Source organism: Crinia signifera, chromosome 5, assembly GCF_055691185.1.
Source record: "Crinia signifera chromosome 5, ASM5569118v1, whole genome shotgun sequence".
NCBI lineage: Eukaryota > Metazoa > Chordata > Amphibia > Anura > Myobatrachidae > Crinia > Crinia signifera.
Window position 1 is genome coordinate 60,305,312 of NC_139221.1, and position 18,986 is coordinate 60,324,297.

Consider the following 18,986-nt stretch of genomic DNA (forward strand, 5'->3'; position numbering starts at 1 on the left):
GTCCAAAGTCTGTACCGGGGACCAATTGCGCCCTGTGCTGTCACTCCAAGTGGCCTGCAGCCTCAAGCCAGAGGCAGAAGGAGCATCAGACCAGGTGGAGCCCCGACAAGCGCACCTTTACCTTGATGGCTTGCTGTCTGCAGTGGTGAGGTAGTGCCGGCCACCAGTGTGAGGCGTGTTTGGCATCTTCAGGAGACTATGAATCCAACCCCTGCTGCTGCAATTGTATATCACCCTCCACAGCGATTACAGTGAAAGCAGTGTGCTGGGAGGGGGAGCAGCAAGGGGGAAGCTTGCTTCCATAACATGCGGAGCAGAGGAGGACAGCGGTGGGAGCCCAAGCATCTGTCCTTGAGTGCCTGCCTCTCCATTCTCTGGCTTACACAAGGGGATGGGAGACATACAGAGAAGGAGAGGGGGGGTCAGGCAGGGGAATATACAGTGAAGAGAGGCAGTATGTGGTACATACCGTGAATGGGGGCAAACTGGTGGACATACAGTGAATGGGGGTAGAGTGGGAGACATAGAGTGAATGGGGCAGGCTGGAGGAAATACAGAGAAAAGGGGGTCAGGCAGGGGATATATATGGTGAAGGAGGGGCTCACTGGGGGACATACAGCAAAGGAGGCGCACACTGGGGGACATACAGTGAATAGGGGCAAAGTGGGGGACATACAATGAATGGGGCAGGCTGGGGGAAATACAGAGAAGGGGGGTTCAGGCAGGAGAATATACAGTGAAGGAGGGGCAGGCTTGGGGACATACAGTGAAGGAGGGGCAAGCTGGGGACATACAGTGAATGGGGGCAGAGTGGGGGACCATTCTAATGTGGATAATCGTTCAGGCTGAATGGTTGGCCCCCACACATTTTCATCTCACCAAATCTGGCCCTATTTGCAAAACATTTGGACACCCCTGCTCTAAATCATGTTACATGCATCTAAAAAAACATACAATGGAATAATGAAAAAGCTGCGTCCAGTACTGGATGTTATCACCTTATTCTCTGGCAAGTGGAGAGGGAGAATGTGGACAATAGAAAAGTACAATAAATGAAAGTAACACAACATTAAACATATATATTTATATATATAAAAAAAAAAACCACCCCTTTATCGAAGTCTAGTATATCTGTTTTCTGCACCTATCAATTGATATTTCAAAAGAGTCATTATGACATATGGAGACATATGTATGATCCCTCTTATATTGCTTTATACTTGATCTTTATGATAATTATCTAAGGCTGCAATAAGCCCCCTCTTTCCGCCATAATATGTATTTTTATGTCGAATTGTATTTGTACCTGTATTCGTGTTTTCACACAATGATCCTAATGTTTTTAATAGTATGTGAATGCTAGATATGAACAATAAAGCTCTGAGAGTTCTCATGAACAAATATGCCTCACTTCCGGGTTCGTACAGTGGACCGCATGTATGTGCGTGTCAAACAACGCCCACTAAAGATATAGATAGGCACCCAATACCATTTCCTCCTTTTTCAAAATGCCGGGGAATTATTTAACAGGCGCACCCGGCCAGACCCTCAGACCTGATATCTTATTAAACACCTAGTTTTGCCTAGCGGTTTCCAGAATATCCGCCCCCAAATTTCCTTACTTCTTACCTAATCCAACAGGTCTCTAAACACATTTATTTCTGTGTTTCAAAACGCAGTATGAGACAGCGCTATGCGTCTCACCTGCGTTCCACTGCAGATCCCGGAAGTACACAGCCGGAAGTTAGAAGGCGCCGGCTGTGTAAACAAGAATAAGAAAATAAAATATGCTTTTTTGCGGCAAAGCACCGCTCGTTTTTTAATGTAATAATAACCCTATTTTAAATGCAATCTGTCTCCTGCTCCTATGAAGGTTGATATGTAACTGTTTTGTATTTTTAGAAAACTAATATTATTTGCACATGTGCATATGCTTTACTAATTGATATAGGTATATATACCCCTACCCTCAGCCTGATAAAGCTACCTTGAAAAAGCTGCTCCTAAGCAGTGAAACGCGTTGGCCAGGCTACCCAGCCACTCCCCCCCTCATCCTGCTGCCTATCCAGACACCACCTTGGCAAAAGAATATTGCACTATTTCGATTATAGAGGAGAACCAGACCGGGACATCTACCCACCTATTATTTTCATTGGAGTACCCACCTTTGAAGGAACGCCACCTATCTAAGGTACTTACCTATGGTTAAAAGCGGAACCCTACACTACAGAGAATCCAAATCAAGGACTTATACCATCTCAGTTCCTATTTGGAGGACACTCTGCAAAAGGATTCCATGTCCCAGTGTCTAGGAGGACTTTTCTATTGTCCACATTCTCCCTCTCCACTTGCCAGAGAATAAGGTGATAACATCCAGTACTGGACGCAGCTTTTTCATTATTCCATTGTTTGTGTTTTTTAACCCCCCCCCCCTTGCAATTGCACTATTTTATAACAATGTATGTTTAATAAAACTAGTATTGTTACTTTTTTACCAATCCTTGTTCTGTCATTAATTCTGTGCAATCTCCCCCCAATTGCTTCGTTGTTTTGTAGGGACTGACAATCCCTGTATTTTGATTGCTGCAGGCCCAACCGCCCATACAGGCGCCCCAAGCAGACACGCAGGTGTCTGTCCATCTTTTTTCTAGCATCTAAAAAAAACATATCTAAAATACGACCATATCTTACACAAGACTTCTAAATCTCTTATCCATGCACTCATTATATACCGCATTGATTATTGCACTAGTTTCCTAACTGGTCTTCCCAACAACAGACTCTCACCACTACAATCCATTTTAACTGCTGCTGCCAGGCTGATCTTTCTAGCAAGACGCTCATCGTCTGCTGATCCGCTCTTCCAGTCCATTGATTGCCTGTATATAACAGTATTCAATATAAAACACTTCTACTCTCAAATAAAGCTATTAACCATACTGCACCAGCATACAGTATATCTCTCTACTTATCACAAAATATCTCCCATCTCGGCCACTTGGCTCTGTTCAAGATCTGCGTCTCTTCTGCATGGATTACTAGCTCCCATTCACTATTACAGGACTTTCATTGGGCTGCTCCCACCCTATGGAATGCCCTTCCACGTGCAATAAGACTCTCCACTAGCCTCCAAGCTTTTAAGCATTCCCTAAAAACTCACTTCTTCATGCAAGCCTATCATATCTAAGTTCCAGACGCATAACCCTCTGAGGCACTTATTTATCTTATAGCTTCCCTTTTGGACTTAATACTCAGCACAAATGTGTTGAACACTACATTATAAAGTGCCCATAGTTCACATTATGCTGTGGTGCTCCAGTTCACATTATCTAACAGCACCCACAGTATACTTTATACCAAAGTTTCCCAGTCCCAATGTACACTGCATTGCCCCCAGGTCACATATAGCCAGTCAGTTCACATTGTTCCACAGTCCATCAGCTTATATCACCACCGTCAATCATCTTCCTGTGATCTCACATCTTGGAATCTGCAGGCTATAGCAGGATATTTTAAAGTGTACCAGCTATGCGTGACTATACCACTATATCTGCATGGGACCCTCTTGTTAATCATTCTTGCCTTTCCCACACAGCTCCTCCCACCAGTCCACAAAGGGTACAGGTAGCTTGGTTTTTTTTTACATATTTTTTGTATCTATGCATCACATAGGGATACAGAGCTTTGTACCAATTTCATGTGTTCTACTTTGGTTGCTCTATTGCAAAAATAGATAAGCACCACCTGTTTACTTTTAACCAGCTCTTATGCTGTGTACACACGGTTAGATATAACATTTGATTTTGACTATTTACAGATGAACCGGGTCTCGTCTTTCGCCGCTATCTGACTGAGACGCGCGTCTCAGTATCCGGGCGGCGGGGCGGCGAGGCGGATGCATTACTGTCCGCCTCCCTCTCGAGGGGCAAGGGGGGGACCCGAGGAGCCTGCGGGGGGTGCGGTCGCCCGGTGTGGGCACGGGGCGAACGAGGGCAGCACCGTCGGAAGGGGACGCGCGCGCACCTCGTGCAAAGATGAGACCCGTTACATCTGTAGTCAAAGTCAAATCGAAATCGAATGCACATTGAATGCTGATTTTTGTCCCTTCAGGATATTACACTGCTAATAAAGAAACAAAGTGGCCTATTCAGACCCCTTTGTTCGGACCCTTGTCCTTGTCCCCCCCTTGTCCAGTGGTGAGGGCTTGGCGCATGCACGTTTATATAGAAAAAGGAGGAATTTTATTACATTACATAATCCTTGTACAGTTTTTTAGTAATGCAGAGAACTGATGGCCTGTAAGGGATACCACTGCTTTCTGTTTATGTCAAGGTGGTGCCTTGTGCTCTGTCATTTAGAATAGAGGAACATCAAATTCTAGAATGGAAATGTTCTTCAGCCAAACAGATTTTATTGATGAGCTCAAAATATATTGAGGAAAAAGAAATAGCAGTTCAAAATTACCTTCTTTCTTCATTCCAGCTCTGAAGCACTTTTTAAGACGACAAAATCTGCACTGGTTGCGTTTGTCCTTGTCAACAACACACTGCCTGCTAAACCTAGAGAATGGAAGGAAGAGTGCAGCATTATCTCAATGTGTACTAAGCACCCAACTCAAGGCTTGACTATTTAAGGGTAAAATGAATACTGTAAAATGTTTTTAAGAAAAAGGACAATGGACCCAAATCATTTATGGACATGATCCAAAAACAATGGTCTGGATTAATGGAAACCTGTCTTGATAGTGTGACTTTACTGGTAAATCAAATCATATGATGAGATACTACTAATACTTCTTACTCTGTGTATTCAATAAGTAATACTGTAAATTGGATCACATTGGTTGATATAACGAATGATATAGTTCATAGTAGTGCCCTGTGTTTATGCAGTGGACCATGTTCCTGTGGGTCCATAACAAGCCACCTAATGACTGCATGTATGGAGATGGGACCTGGTGACATCACTTACAATATCATTCAGTGTGTATGCTCAATATCGTTCGCCGCCAATTTAAGGTTTTATATAGTTGACGATATCGTTAATGGAGCAAATTGTGTGTAAAACTGTTATAGATGGATAGTTTGTATCAAGCATGGCTTAGGTGAAAGTGCCAATGCAAATGATGATGGCTCTACATTTGCCAGCACAATAGTTGTCTGTGCAAGCCAATGCATAAAGCCCAATGGAAAACTGACAGAGATAGACATATGGGGTGAAATGTAATAGGATGAGAGAATCAGAAAGAAAGAGATTTGGTAAGAAATCTCCTGGTTTTTTTTAAAGCTACAATCATTTTCACTGCAAAACCAGTTTGATTTTGCAGTGTAAATGATTGCTGCTTTAAAAAACTGGAGAATTCTTACCAAATCTCTCACTTTCTGAATCGTTCACCCTATTACATTTCATCCATGATCTTATTAACAGAAGGTAGTAATTCTGGCTGCCGATGACTCCGTACTTGCAGCAATACTTCCCATCCAACTCAGAATAAAACCTTTATTAGTGTTTGTAGTATTTACTATGGAATCCTAAAGTGATTTTTATCTGTGAACATGAAATGAGTAAATTGTGCATAATACCTGCAAGAGTAAACGTGGCTTTTCCTAATGCTGCGTCTGAAGAACCCTTTGCACCCATCACAGCTGGAGGCACCATAATGCTTCCCTGTAGCTCTATCTCCACAAATCGCACATATGCTGATGATCCCATTGTCAATACCACTCATGTTGACTGATTCTCCAGGAGAGCTATCTGAAAAAAGAAAAAGAAATGTATCATCTAAGACATAAAGACTGCACCTGTATGGAAATAATAATAGAAAATTCACTGGTTACATACAGTGCATACATTTGTATGACGGCATTTTAATGAAGGGACGTGGAATCTGCTTATTTATCTGATAACTATGATTCATAGCAAGTCATTATGGGGATGATTCTTACCTGCTCACTATATAGCGAGTTTGGCCCCGTCCCAATGGTTGCGGGACTGCACGTGGTCTTTAATGTGCATCTGCAAATTCCCTTTGTGAACAGGTTCGGTGACTTTATAGCTATAGAAATTTATAGGATATGACCTGAAATGGAGCACTGCTGCCTGTGAACTGTACTTAACCCTGGTTATCACCAAATAACCTTTACAATACCATACAATCACAAAAAATGGGAATTTCCAATCACGGGCGCAAAGAGGATTAGAGTGTCTATATCTTCTTATATTTTTCAACGATCTTCAAAGTTGTTACTCCGCAATATGTGGGAAGAGTTAGAAGAAAATTTTGACGATTAGATGTGCTTATCCCAAATCTTAGGAATAGAGAGGTGGATGTGTAACAAAGAAAATTGGGCGTACCCCACTTACGGTAAGTAGGGCAGTGTAAAGACCCGTAGCGGTTTCTTTCTGTTCCTCTGATGTTTTCCTTTTCCAGGTGAGTTTTTCTCGTTGTGGATAGATGTGCAAGAAAAAATATATATACAAAATCAATATATAAATTTGAACTGTGTTAACTGTTTTTTTCTAAAGGTGACCCCGTGAACTTGATATTAGGTAGGAAGTGGTGTGAAGTCGTACCTTACTCACCAAGAGATAAAGCAAGGTACACACATAAAGGTTTCTTTTCCTATATTCAAGGTGATTATTTCATATGGAGATCAACAATGGATAAGCGTATCCCAACTCCACAACGAGAAAAACTCACCTGGAAAAGGAAAACATCAGAGGAACAGAAAGAAACCGCTACGGCTCTTTACACTGCCCTACTTACCGTAAGTGGGGTACGCCAAATTTTATTTGTTACACATCCACCTCTCTATTCCTAAGATTTGGGATAAGCACATCTAATCGTCAACATTTTCTTCTAACTCTTCCCACATATGGCGGAGTAACAACTTTGAAGATCGTTGAAAAATATAAGAAGATATAGACACTCTAATCCTCTTTGCGCCCGTGATTGGAAATTCCCATTTTTTGTGATTGTAAGGTTCGGTGACTTGCATACTGTAGATTCTGAGCCGTTCAAAGGTGATCCAGGGTGGATGGTGACGGGGATGGAGGATGCCATCTGCGGATGGGAACAACCAGCATTTCATGGGCATCACCATGAAAATGTTGGGTGTTCCCATGGCTATGCGGGCAGGCTGATACCAACCATCAAATTATTTTGAGGGGAAAAAAGGAAAAGTAGCGATATACACCAAATGAGAAATTCAAAAATAACATTTAACAATTAAAAAACACACATTAAAATGAACTGATAAGCAAAAGGCACCTCTGGCAATTAATAGTGAAGGTCTCTATTCCTGGAACAGGGAATAGGAACAGAGACCTTGGACACTCATTGAGCACCTTGCTGTACCCCATCTGGATCCGGACCAGCTGCCCACGCAAAGACCCATCTCCACACATCCATTGCTACTCCAAACCCATTTCACTCTTTTTAACACCAAAAATATGGAGGATACTGCTGCTATGCTTTCTGAATTGGAATAATTCCCCAAGTGGTCAAACTGTGGTAATTAAAGCTACTGTACCAATCTACTGTATATAGAGAGAGAGATTAATTCAACGGAGTTTAACATGTGTGGATACTATTATTGTTGGCATTTATAGGAACGAATCCCACAAATTCAGTAATAATTGTGAGAGGTGCCTTGTGCTTACCAGTTCATTTTAATGTGTGTTGTTTTTCATTATTAAATGTTATTTTTGAATTTCTCATTTGGTGTATATCTCTACTTTAACTTTTTTCTCTGTGTTTTTGTTTCTGAGATACTGCTCTTCACTCTCAAGTACAGTAGCTTCTCACGACACACCCCATACCAGCACCCGGCAACAATTTTTCCATCAAATTATTTCTCCTGCTGCAAAGACATGTGAGGGGAAGTGCCTGCATTACACATCCCCTTGCACGGTAGCGACGGGACTCGGCGGTGGGGGGTTATTTGGTGGGGCAGGCTCTCTGGTGCTCGGTAAACTGCAATCTTCGCAGCTTACCAAGTCATCCAGAATCAGGCCCTATATATTTTTGTTGCTTTAATCAATACATAACTACCATAGTATTGCAAGGCTATTTCTACTACACTGTTATATACACCTAGGTGGTTTTCTAGGATATCGATAGATTACACCAAAAACACTGTGGGCCAGATGTATCAAGCTTCAAAAAGTGATAAAATGGAGAGCGATAAACATCCATGCTCAAAACTGCCATGTTACATGCTGGGTTGGACAAGTGACAGTTATGAGACAACTTGTTGGTTGTCTCCACTGTATCACTCTTTGAAGCTTAATAAATCTGGTCCTGTGTGAGTGACAGAACAATTTCCAAGCACTCACTGTAGCTCTGACATGATGGATAAGCAGGCAGTGCTGTAGCTCTGACATGATGGATAAGCAGGCAGTGCTGTAGCTCTGACATGATGGAGAGGCAGCCAGTACTGTAGCTCTGACATTAAGAAGAATCAGCCAGTATTATAGCTATGATATGATGGAGAAGCATCCAGTACTGTAGCTTTGACATGACGGAGAAGCAGCCAGTACTGTAGCTCTGACATGATGTAGAAGAAGCAGCCAGTAAACTGTAGCTCAGACATTAAGAAGAAGCAGCCAGTACTGTAGATCTGACATGATGAAGAAGTATTGGGTAGAAAGAAAAGTACTCTCTTTTTTGTTGGAGCACTCTTGTTTAAGAAAAAAAAATATTTTTCTTTTAATCGTATAAATAGAATCAGTATACAATAAAGGTGTCCAATATATATACCCTGATGTATCCTAAAAGTGGGGAGTGATTCCCAGAAAAATGGATACATCTAAAATGTAACTTTCATTAAAGCTTGTTAAAAAATTAGAGGACATATATACTATTTAACACAAAGACAGACAAACAAAAAGTGCAATCATCTGCATTTTTTCTTTGTGTTTAATTGTATATATGTCCTCTAAGTTTTTAACAAGCTTTAATAAAAGTAAAATTTTAGATTTATCCATTTGTCTGGGAATCACTCCCCACTTTTTTCTGCCTAGCAAGAGCCATTTTTAGGATATATCAGGCTATATATTGGACACCTTTATTGTATACTGATTCTATTTATACGATTAAAAGAAAAATATTTTTTTTTTCTTAAACAAGGGTGCCCCAACAAAAAAGAGAGTACTTTTCTTTCTACACAATACATATATGTTTGACTCTCTGGGGTGCACCTCCACAACCTGTGGCCTATTGTAAGGCAAAATAGCCTTACAGTACCTATGACTGCTAGGGTCAGGTTTAGGGCATAGAGAGGAAGGTTAGCATACTTTCCTAAAGGGTGTTGGTATCCTGACTATCTGGATGCCACTGTTGGTGTTCTGACTGCCAGCATCCCAAGACTCTGCATTCTGATACCATCTAGCAGATTCCTCCAGTGTGTAAAGAAGTTGAAAAACTGAACCTCTTTGAACTACAGCATACTGTATCTCCCAACATTTTTTATTGTAAATTTGAACCTTGCGAAAGGAGTGTAGCCTTGCAACATCCCCCTCCCCCTTCATCACTCTGGGGACATGTCCTACACTCCCAGGAGACATATTCAAATGGTCAACATGTTAATGGTTGAGACACATCTTTTCAACACATTTATTTTTCATGTTTTCTCAACATTTGCTTGATTTATTGAGCAATTGGGAACAGTAACATAAGACGAGCACAGAGGAATGAGGCACTGTACACAAAGTATGCCCACAGTAATCAAGATGAGCCTGAATGGGATGCAATCAATTTAGCGAAAACATTTGATTGACAGTAATTATACCAACATGCATTATACCAACATGTTCGATTCACCGTCATGGGCCAAAACACCGTCAGTTAACATGCCGACAGGTCAACAAGTTGACATGAGTTTTCAAGAAATTTTTACCATCCCAGTTTTACTAACCATAGGAAATGCAGCGAGCCATGTGAGGGGACGTGGTACACTTGGGCGGTGTCTATGTTGACCTACATCGACATGCATACCAAAAAAAACCATAGAAACACATGTCGAACTTTCGTCATGTTAAATGTCAGTATTTTGACCATTTTGGTATAATGAATGTCGGTATATTGAACATGTCATATTTTGACTGTCAGTCAATCAATGTCAGTATAATGATCTTCGATCAAACATCAAATGTAAATCATACTGAACCTGTCTGAAGGGTATATGTTTCAACTGTTTGATAGGGGAATGGTTTGAATGGATCTGGGCAGGATATTGGGTGGAATGGTGATGGAGTTTGGGGTACATAGTTTATACATTTTGGTATGTGTCAGTACCTATGAGCTGAATTCACTGTATAAATATCCTTATTTTATGTCTTCCCATATGAATACCTCCCAACATGACCCTCTCCAGGAGGGACACAATGCATTATTCCTGGACTTCCCTATTAATGTATGATTGCCATCACCTATGTTGATACACCTTTCCTCTTAAGGTGGCCATACACTAGGGCACTTTATCTGATGCTTGAAATTGCATCAGATTTCCCTTGAACTCCGCAGCAGCTTCTCGGGAGTCCTGCACGTAAGATTCTGTACTTGAGTGCTTATTTCACATAAGATACATTGCATGCAATTTATCTTACTGCATATACTTGTACCATACAATTTATCTGATGGACTGTACTACAGGGTGCTAGGGGGGCTGGCCTAAATAGTGCTATTGGAAGCTATGTAGAAGAGGCTAGTAGCTACCCTACCTATGGGGCCAATTCAGAAGTGTTCGGTCAGTCTGAAAAGTTACAGTCTGACCGGTTATCGGTCAGCCGCGCATGCGCACAAAGCCAGTGAGAACACAGGTACAGTATTGCCTGGATGTTGGGAGGGCCGCTGATGTCAGGGCCATCGCTGCACCATAATACAAACCTGGAGAATACGACAGCTTAGAAAATGTCAGCCCGGGCCAGGTCCCTGGAGGAGTGGGGATCCCCCTAATAAAGCGCCCTCTTGGGGAACTCCAGCCTGGACTGAAGCCCGCCATCCCTGGGCTGTGGGTGGCGGGCTGATGTTATTATAAATTAAAAAAAATACATTGGTGGACAGTGGAAGCAGCAGCCTTGGATTTTCTCCTGTCTAAGGCTGCTGCTGCTGCCCACTGGATAGGAAGAGGGAGCTGGGCAAAAGGAGGGGAGCTGCTGCTGCCGCTGCATAGAAGGTGGGAGAGGAGGTGAGCCCTGCAATGTCTCGCAGCAACATGAGCTCCTAATGATTACCCGGCGACCTGGCAACTGATTACTCCAGTGCAATGCATATGGGAACGTGCATTGCATTGCACCTCCTGTCATGTACATGCAATCTGGGCACATGCGAATTATTGCTGAAGTCGCATAATAATTGCCCATATTTGCATGTAAATTGACCTAGTGTATGGGGGCCTTTACTCAACCTTCTAAAAATAGGTGATGGCTATCATACATTTAGAAGAAAGTCCAGGAATAGAGCATTCTGACCCTGCTGGAATGAGTCATGTTGTGAGGTATGCATATCATCATTTCCCATATGGCCAGATATTTAGATTTTGCAGGTGATCTGAAAGTAAGCAATAGAATATAAAGCAGGGCCGGAAGAGGTTAACATTATCATTGCACACTACCGCAGTGTTTGAATACAATACTTAGGTCCATTGTGAGATCAACTTATCAAGGAAAGGGAAGAATAAATGAGATTTAAAGGATGAAAAGCATGTGACTGTTTTGTTTTAATGTAATGTCTCAAATCCTAAATTACCTTATATCACCTGAAGGCATTAAAATTAATTCAGCTCATCTGATCTTCTTTGAAGTGGCAATGATCGCTGCAGGAAATTAGTTGAATGGAAATTTTCACTAAAATAAAATATTATGCAGCACAGAAGCACTAGTTAAATATAGATAGGTGTATTTCTATATATTATAAACTATATCAGCAGCATTATATATAATCTCTGTCCGTTTTATAATCAGCTTTAGTCATTGGCATCTCTCACATAAGCAAGCAAGATGTGCTGAATTCATACTCAATTACATTCAACACAAATCTGTCTACTGAATACTGTAGGCTTGACAATATGGAGATTGTGTATTATACTGTAGGCTTGACATTATGGTGATTGTGTATTTTACTGTAGATTTGACAAAAAGGTATGTAAAAAAAGGTATTGGTATTGGTTATTTAAATTGGGCAAATCATTTATTTTGTGGGGGCCCAAATGTATTGGGCAACCCCAGATCTAATCAACTGCCACCTCCCATAGGGCATGCACTCCCTGTGTTACCACCCATTATTGCCAGGTTTAGCCACATAAAGTGGCTAAACCTGTCTAAAGTCTAGATTAGTGTGGAGCGCATCAGTGGCAACTGGGGTGAAGAACAATTAAATCACCCTCAAAAGGTGTTCATTTTGATATCAAAATTGGGTACTTATGTAGTATCTGGGCTGCCGATTTTTTGATTGTATGCCTTAAGTTAAGGCATACAATCAGATGCGATGCGATGCGATATCGCATCGCATCGCATACGATGCGATGCGATGCGATGACCCGATTTTTCCATAGGATTCAATGTTAAAATGGACTGAGTCCATTTTAACATGAAATTCAATGGGAAAAAGGGGTCCTTTTCATACCCCTACTATCCAAGTGGGCATGGAGTTGGATATAAACCTGTGGCGAGCGTAGCGAGCCACCGAGCCCGAAGCGTGGCGAGCGAAGCGAGCCCCGCGAGGGGACGGTATTCTGTGTCCCCTCGCGGGGCTCGCTACGCTCGCCACGCTTCGGGCTCGGTGGCTCGCTACGCTCGCCACAGGTTTATATCCAACTCCATGCCCACTTGGATAGTAGGGGTATGAAAAGGACCCCTTTTTCCCATTGAATTCCATGTTAAAATGGACTCAGTCCATTTTAACATTGAATCCTATGGAAAAATCGGGTCCATCGCATCGCATCGCATCGCATCGCATCGCATGCGATTTGGTCGGGTGCGATGCGATGCGATGGACCCGATTTCAAAATCGGCAGCCCAGTTACTACATAAGTACCCAAAATTGAGTATCCTTATACTTTGGAGTAATTTTCCCCGCAATTATTTATATTCGGAAAGTAATTTATATAGTTAAGGGTGATATAAGATATTTATTGTTTAACATTGTAATCAAGGTTAGGTATTGGAAGGTGTACAGTACATGTAAATTTCGAAATAACACGGAGTTGACTAGAAGATAACCAGACTTATTGGTAAAATATGGTATATTGTCAGTAACCGGTTTATTACAACCTTGTTTTGTCATTTAACTTGATTTTTGAAATTCCCAAATAAGTAGGGTTATGTAGTTATTTATTTATTTTTTCTTTGCTGTACCCCTACATTCAAGGTGATCTACTTCATAAGACTTGTGGCACACTCTACCAGCAATGGGTGGCATAGGTGCCGATTCTGTGGGCGCTTAAGGGCCCGAGCACCCACAAAAAATTATGAGCACCCACGGGCCCATAACCTCCCAAGTCCCACTGCCAGGCCACATCTACTTGCTAATTTGCGTCCGCTGCACCCACACCGCTGAACCTGCTGCCTGGGATAGCAGTATGCCAGGGGGAGTGTGCTGCCTAATGTGTTCTTTTTGTATATACACTACCCTTTTTTTATAGTATGTGTGCTTTCAGTGGGCAGTATTAGTCACTATTATGTGTTGTGTATACAGTGTGCAATATTAGCTATTGCTTATTGTGTGTACATTGTGATTCAGGACCGTTCAGGTCAACATATTGCAGGGCCACATCCCCTTCCCAAATGACATGCCCCTTTTCATGAGGTCACACCTCCTTGAGCACCCTCCAGCAAAAACATAAATCCACACCCCTGATGGGTGGAACTGATCATCGGGGAACTGAACAAGAAAGCAATAACACAGATACAAAAAGAGGGTACAGTAGATGTGAAATGTTACAGGCTTAAATGGAGGGAATGAACATCACAAGCATAAAGGAGGCAATCATTTATTGAGAGATGATGATGAGATGATTGAGTTGGGTACCACAAACATCAGACTACCATGACTTCTGTTCAGCACACTGAAGATAATTTTTTGTGTATTGGCAATTGCATAGGCCCATTTCAGGGCATTCCAGTTTTCAAAGCTTTTTACTGTTACACGTGCCTAATCTTTGCTGAGAAGAGTGAAGTCAAATCCCTCTTACTCTTCATTTTAATTACAGGTCACAATGAATCCCTTTATTATATTGCATATGGTTAGAAATAGGTGAATAATATTTAGCTACATTTGTATTTTGCTGTAGAAAACATAGGACTGAACAATTTGGTCAATATCATTATTTATGTAGTATAGCATTTTTAACATAGTGCACATATATTCTGTAGCACTTATAGAGACTATTTGGACATTTGCATTAGTCCCCACCCCAATAGAGCTTACCACATGTAGACATTTCTCACCGCATGTACACACATACACATTCATGCAAGGGTTCGTTTTGTCAGGAGCCAGTTAGCCTACCAGTATATTTTTGGAATGTGGGAGGAAACTGGAGTACCCGGAGGAAACCCCACAAGCATGGGAAGAATATAAAATCTCTACACAGATATAGCTATGGTGGGAATTGAACCTACAGTATGACCTTTGTATTGTGAGGCCAAATAGTATTACATAATCCAGGCATTCCCAACCACGGTCCTCAAGGCACACCAACAGTGCACGTTTTAGTGATATCCAGGCTTCAGCACAGATGGTTTAATCAGAATCCCTCAGATACTAATTAAGTAACCTGTGCTCAAGCATGGATATCTACATAACCTGCACTGTTGGTGTGCCTTGAGGACCGTGGTTGGGAAAGCCTGACATAATCCATACAGCAAAATGAAAACAAATTTCAGCATCATTTGGAGCTAAGAATGTAAAAATAATAACTCTAAATATGGCAAGTGAATAATGGTTTTAACCTAAATAAGAGATGCTGAATTCATACACACAAAAAAATAAAAGTGGCAATAGTGAAAATTTAAATTAATCTCAATGAAATTTGGATATCATATGTATTTATACAATACTAATAAGAATTCACAAACTGTTAACAATCCAAATTAGCCATAATGTACCTGTTAATAAAAAAAATCAAAAGGTAAAGTGCCTTAGGTAAATAGGATGTTGATGCTTTCTTTTTCTGCAGTGTCTCATTGGTCTGCATTAAAAGCACCAGCTACCAGCAGTAGTCCTACATCATTGCACGGTTCCAGTATCCTCATTAGTGATGCTCATTGTCAGAATGACTTGGTGAAAACATTCACCATCTTCATTGTTTACAGTACCCAGGTCAGAGGCAGAACTACCATTGGTGCAGCAGGTGCAGTGCACTGAGGCCCTGAGGACTAAGGGGCCCACTGCTGCCTCAGTCACTCCCTTCCTTTCACCCACTGTTTTACCTGTCACACTCTGCACCCCCTGCCTCTCCATGTCACCCACTGTCATGTTGCATATTGTGAGCTTGGGTTGGGGAAGAGGAAAGGGGCACAAATTCTATTTTTGCACCTGAGCCCACCACCCACAGACTCCGCCACAGAAAGGTGTATGCCTGGCACACTGTGGGTACGAGTCCGGTATGCATTCGGACACTGTTGGACAGATTTGGACAAAACCAATGCAAGGTGGATTGATTGGATCTAGATTAGGTTCATGGCTTTGAAGACCCCCAATTTCAACCCTGTGTAGAGTCCCGGGGGCTCAAAAAGGGTACGGCCACTACTCAAAGTAGGTCACAGAAGAAAGATATGGCAAATTTGCATAACATAGAGGGGGTAGAGGACATGAGGTTCACGAAAAAATGTGGTAAGATCCAGGAGCCAATCACAGAGAGAAGTTTGCTGGACACACCATGGGAACGAGTCCGGTATGCATTCAGACCCCGTTTGACTGATTTGGATGAAGCCAACGCGAGATGGCTTGAGTACTGTAGGTCCATATTAGGTTTATGGTCACTTCGATCCCCGATCCCAACTGCATGGGGGTCCCGGGAGCCAAAAGGCAGACTGGCCACTAGACAAAGAGGGTTCAGGGAAGCAAGATATGGCAAAGTTGCATAACATAGAGGGGAGGTTTGGGGTTAAAGAAACATAAGATTAAAAAAAAAAATGAGATGAGATATAGAAACTAACCACAGAGGTGAATGCCAGGCACACCATCTATATAATCTCACATGCAAAATAGCTGTTGAGTAGTGTTATAAGTATAACCATGCCAAAAAAAAAAACCCTGCAGAACAAAATTAAACTATAAATTAAAAATAGAGGTAGGGGAAGAGTCAGCAAAAAAAAAAAAAAAACTGGGACCATGAAGATTTAAAAATGTTAAATTTGATTAAGTGTATAAGGAAATGTTCCTGTAGTCGTTACTACTATACAGTACTGTAGGTTGCATTTGTTCTGGTTTGTTTTCAGATCCTTTAAGAGAGCCCTGACTGGCTCTTTATAAACAGGCACTGCACAACATCATTGTAGTTATATATATATATATATATAGATATATATATATATATCTATATATATATCTATATATATATAGATAGATAGATAGATAGATAGATAGATAGATAGATAGATAGATAGATAGATAGATACAGAAGTACCAACAAACTCACCATTCCTAAGAATGAGGTGCAAACAGCACCCACTTCCCAGGATGGGGTGCAGTGGCCTGTGACCACACACTCTAGTAAATACAAACACAGGGGGCCCAGCACTCACTACAACAAACTTAACTCACCTTAACATTCAAATAATCAATTAAATAAATAATGGGGTTTTAGTTCATGAATTGATCAATGCATTTAAGCTTGCAGCCCATCGCCAAGGGACCCCATTTCACTGCAAGTCCTACACTAATAACTGGTTTTCATGGGAACCTGGCCACTGCTTACACATCATAGCTAAAATGAACATGTGTTGTTTTTTTCTGGGTTAATGCTCAACTGCCATGTGCCTTATGGCTTTTAAAGGTGGGACAATCCCAAACACAGCACCTGAATTAGTATTAAAGGGGCAGCTGTCACAGGTTTCAGGTAAATGAGCTTATCTAGGGTGCATGAGAAAGCTATTGGGGTGCAGTGGCCTGTGACCGCACTAGAGTGTGTGGTCACAGGCCACTGCACCCCATCCTGGGAAGTGGGTGCTGTTTGCACCTCATTCTTAGGAATGGTGAGTGTGTTGGTACTTCTGTATCTATATATTTGGTTTGATTTTTAATTTACCTCTGTTACTGATATCATATCTTTCTCATGCACCCTAGATAAGCTCATTTACCTGAAACCTGTGACAGCTGCCCCTTTAATACTACTTCAGGTGCTGTGTTTGGGATTGTCTCACCTTTAAAAGCCATAAGGTACATGGCAGTTGAGCATTAACCCAGAAAAAAAAGTTCATTTTAGCTATGATGTGTAAGCAGTGGCCAGGTTCCCATAAAAAACAGTTTTTAGTGTAGGACTTCGGGGGGAATCCCACTTAATCAGGGCGACCAACGGTGGTAATGTGCAACAATGGCACCCCGGTATTTGCATGCAGTCATCCTGAGTGCCAGACCATCCCACATATAGAAAGATAGATAGATAGATAGATAGATAGATAGATAGATAGATAGATAGATAGATAAATAGATAGATAGATATACGTCCAAAGGTGGATATTACACAGACCTTGATCAGGTCTTGATAAAAAGGGGTAACTCCCTGAAATGTTGGCTACTTGATTGCAGTTGCGTTTTTCTTGCTGAAATCTCTGAGTGACATCCACTTTTGGACGTATATTGCTATTGCTTTGGATGGGCACTGAGTCTGTTGCATCAGTACATGGGAGTGCCGGTCATTCTGGATCATCTATCTATCTATCTATCTATCTATCTATCTATCTATCTATCTAGGTTTGTAGCAGCCCTGCACTCTCCTAGCACAATCCAAACACCCTGGAGCCCTCTGGATTAAATATGCACAGCAGAAGGAAGCATGCAGCGGCACTCAGAGGAAGTTTTCAAAAGATGTATTGGTGAACAACAAAGCCAACGTTTAGGGTCTGGCACGCCCCTTTGTCAAGGTGTGGGCGAACAAGCAGTGATAACAGGGTGCTTACCTTAAATAAGGGTGACTTGTGCAAAACCATATACAAGTGGCCAGACAGATAGCACTCACAAATAAAACTTTACTTGCTCTGGAGCAATCGCAAATTAATAAGCAGCACCAGGAGATGAATAAATGAAAAAAAAATGCTACTGTGGTTTTGTGCATTTTATATATACTTTGACAAAGGGATGCTGCCCCGAAACGTTGGTAGATTGTTCCATGTTTTTCTAAATATACGCTTTGAATAGACCTTGGAGTGCCAGTCTTCTTTTCCACCTTATCCTACACCAGGACAGGCACCCAGGGCAGTCTTCCAATAGTAGGGAGTGCCGGGCCGCAACACGCTATATATATATATATATATATATATATAGCAGATTTCCAAGGATGGCCGGCACTCCAAATAGCAGCAGAATCCAAAACCGGGTGCCCTCCCAGGGGAAGAGAGACAGGGACTCACTCCAATATATAAGGGTGTACAGCGGGTGGCACTCCAGCAAATAAAGACAGTAATCACGGTCTGTGTTCCAACGTTTCAAATGCTATTTCAACATTTTTCATCAGGGTGCACCCTGATGAAAAATGTTGAAATAACATTTGAAACGTTGGAACACAGACCGTGATTACTGTCTTTATTTGCTGGAGTGCCACCCGCTGTACACCCATATATATATATATATATATATATATATATATATATATATATATATATATATATATATATATATATCGTAGAAGAAATGTGCACTCACCATACATATATATACATACACACACACACATCACATTATGATATATAGTACATAAGATGGCAATACTGTTGTTTTTTTTTCAATAATTAGTTCTGCTGAGCAATAACAGACATCCATTCCA

The 18,986-nt window shown here is 41.4% G+C and overlaps 1 protein-coding gene across 4 annotated transcripts in view; it reads right to left on the reverse strand.

The window, feature by feature from the left end:
• HNF4G (hepatocyte nuclear factor 4 gamma) overlaps window positions 1-18,986 on the reverse strand; it is a 96,663-nt gene that overhangs the window by 21,383 nt on the left and 56,294 nt on the right. For 3 of the 4 annotated variants that reach the window (XM_083187302.1, XM_083187303.1, XM_083187300.1), the window contains 2 exons: window positions 5,583-5,754; window positions 4,465-4,559 (listed from right to left, as the gene is read on the reverse strand). In XM_083187302.1, coding sequence (XP_083043428.1) covers window positions 4,465-4,559; window positions 5,583-5,728 — 241 coding nt within the window. In that variant the 5' untranslated portion in view covers window positions 5,729-5,754. Of the gene's footprint in view, window positions 1-4,464; window positions 4,560-5,582; window positions 5,755-11,749; window positions 11,817-18,986 lie in introns of all 4 variants that reach the window. The other variant, XM_083187301.1, reaches the window with a different exon arrangement.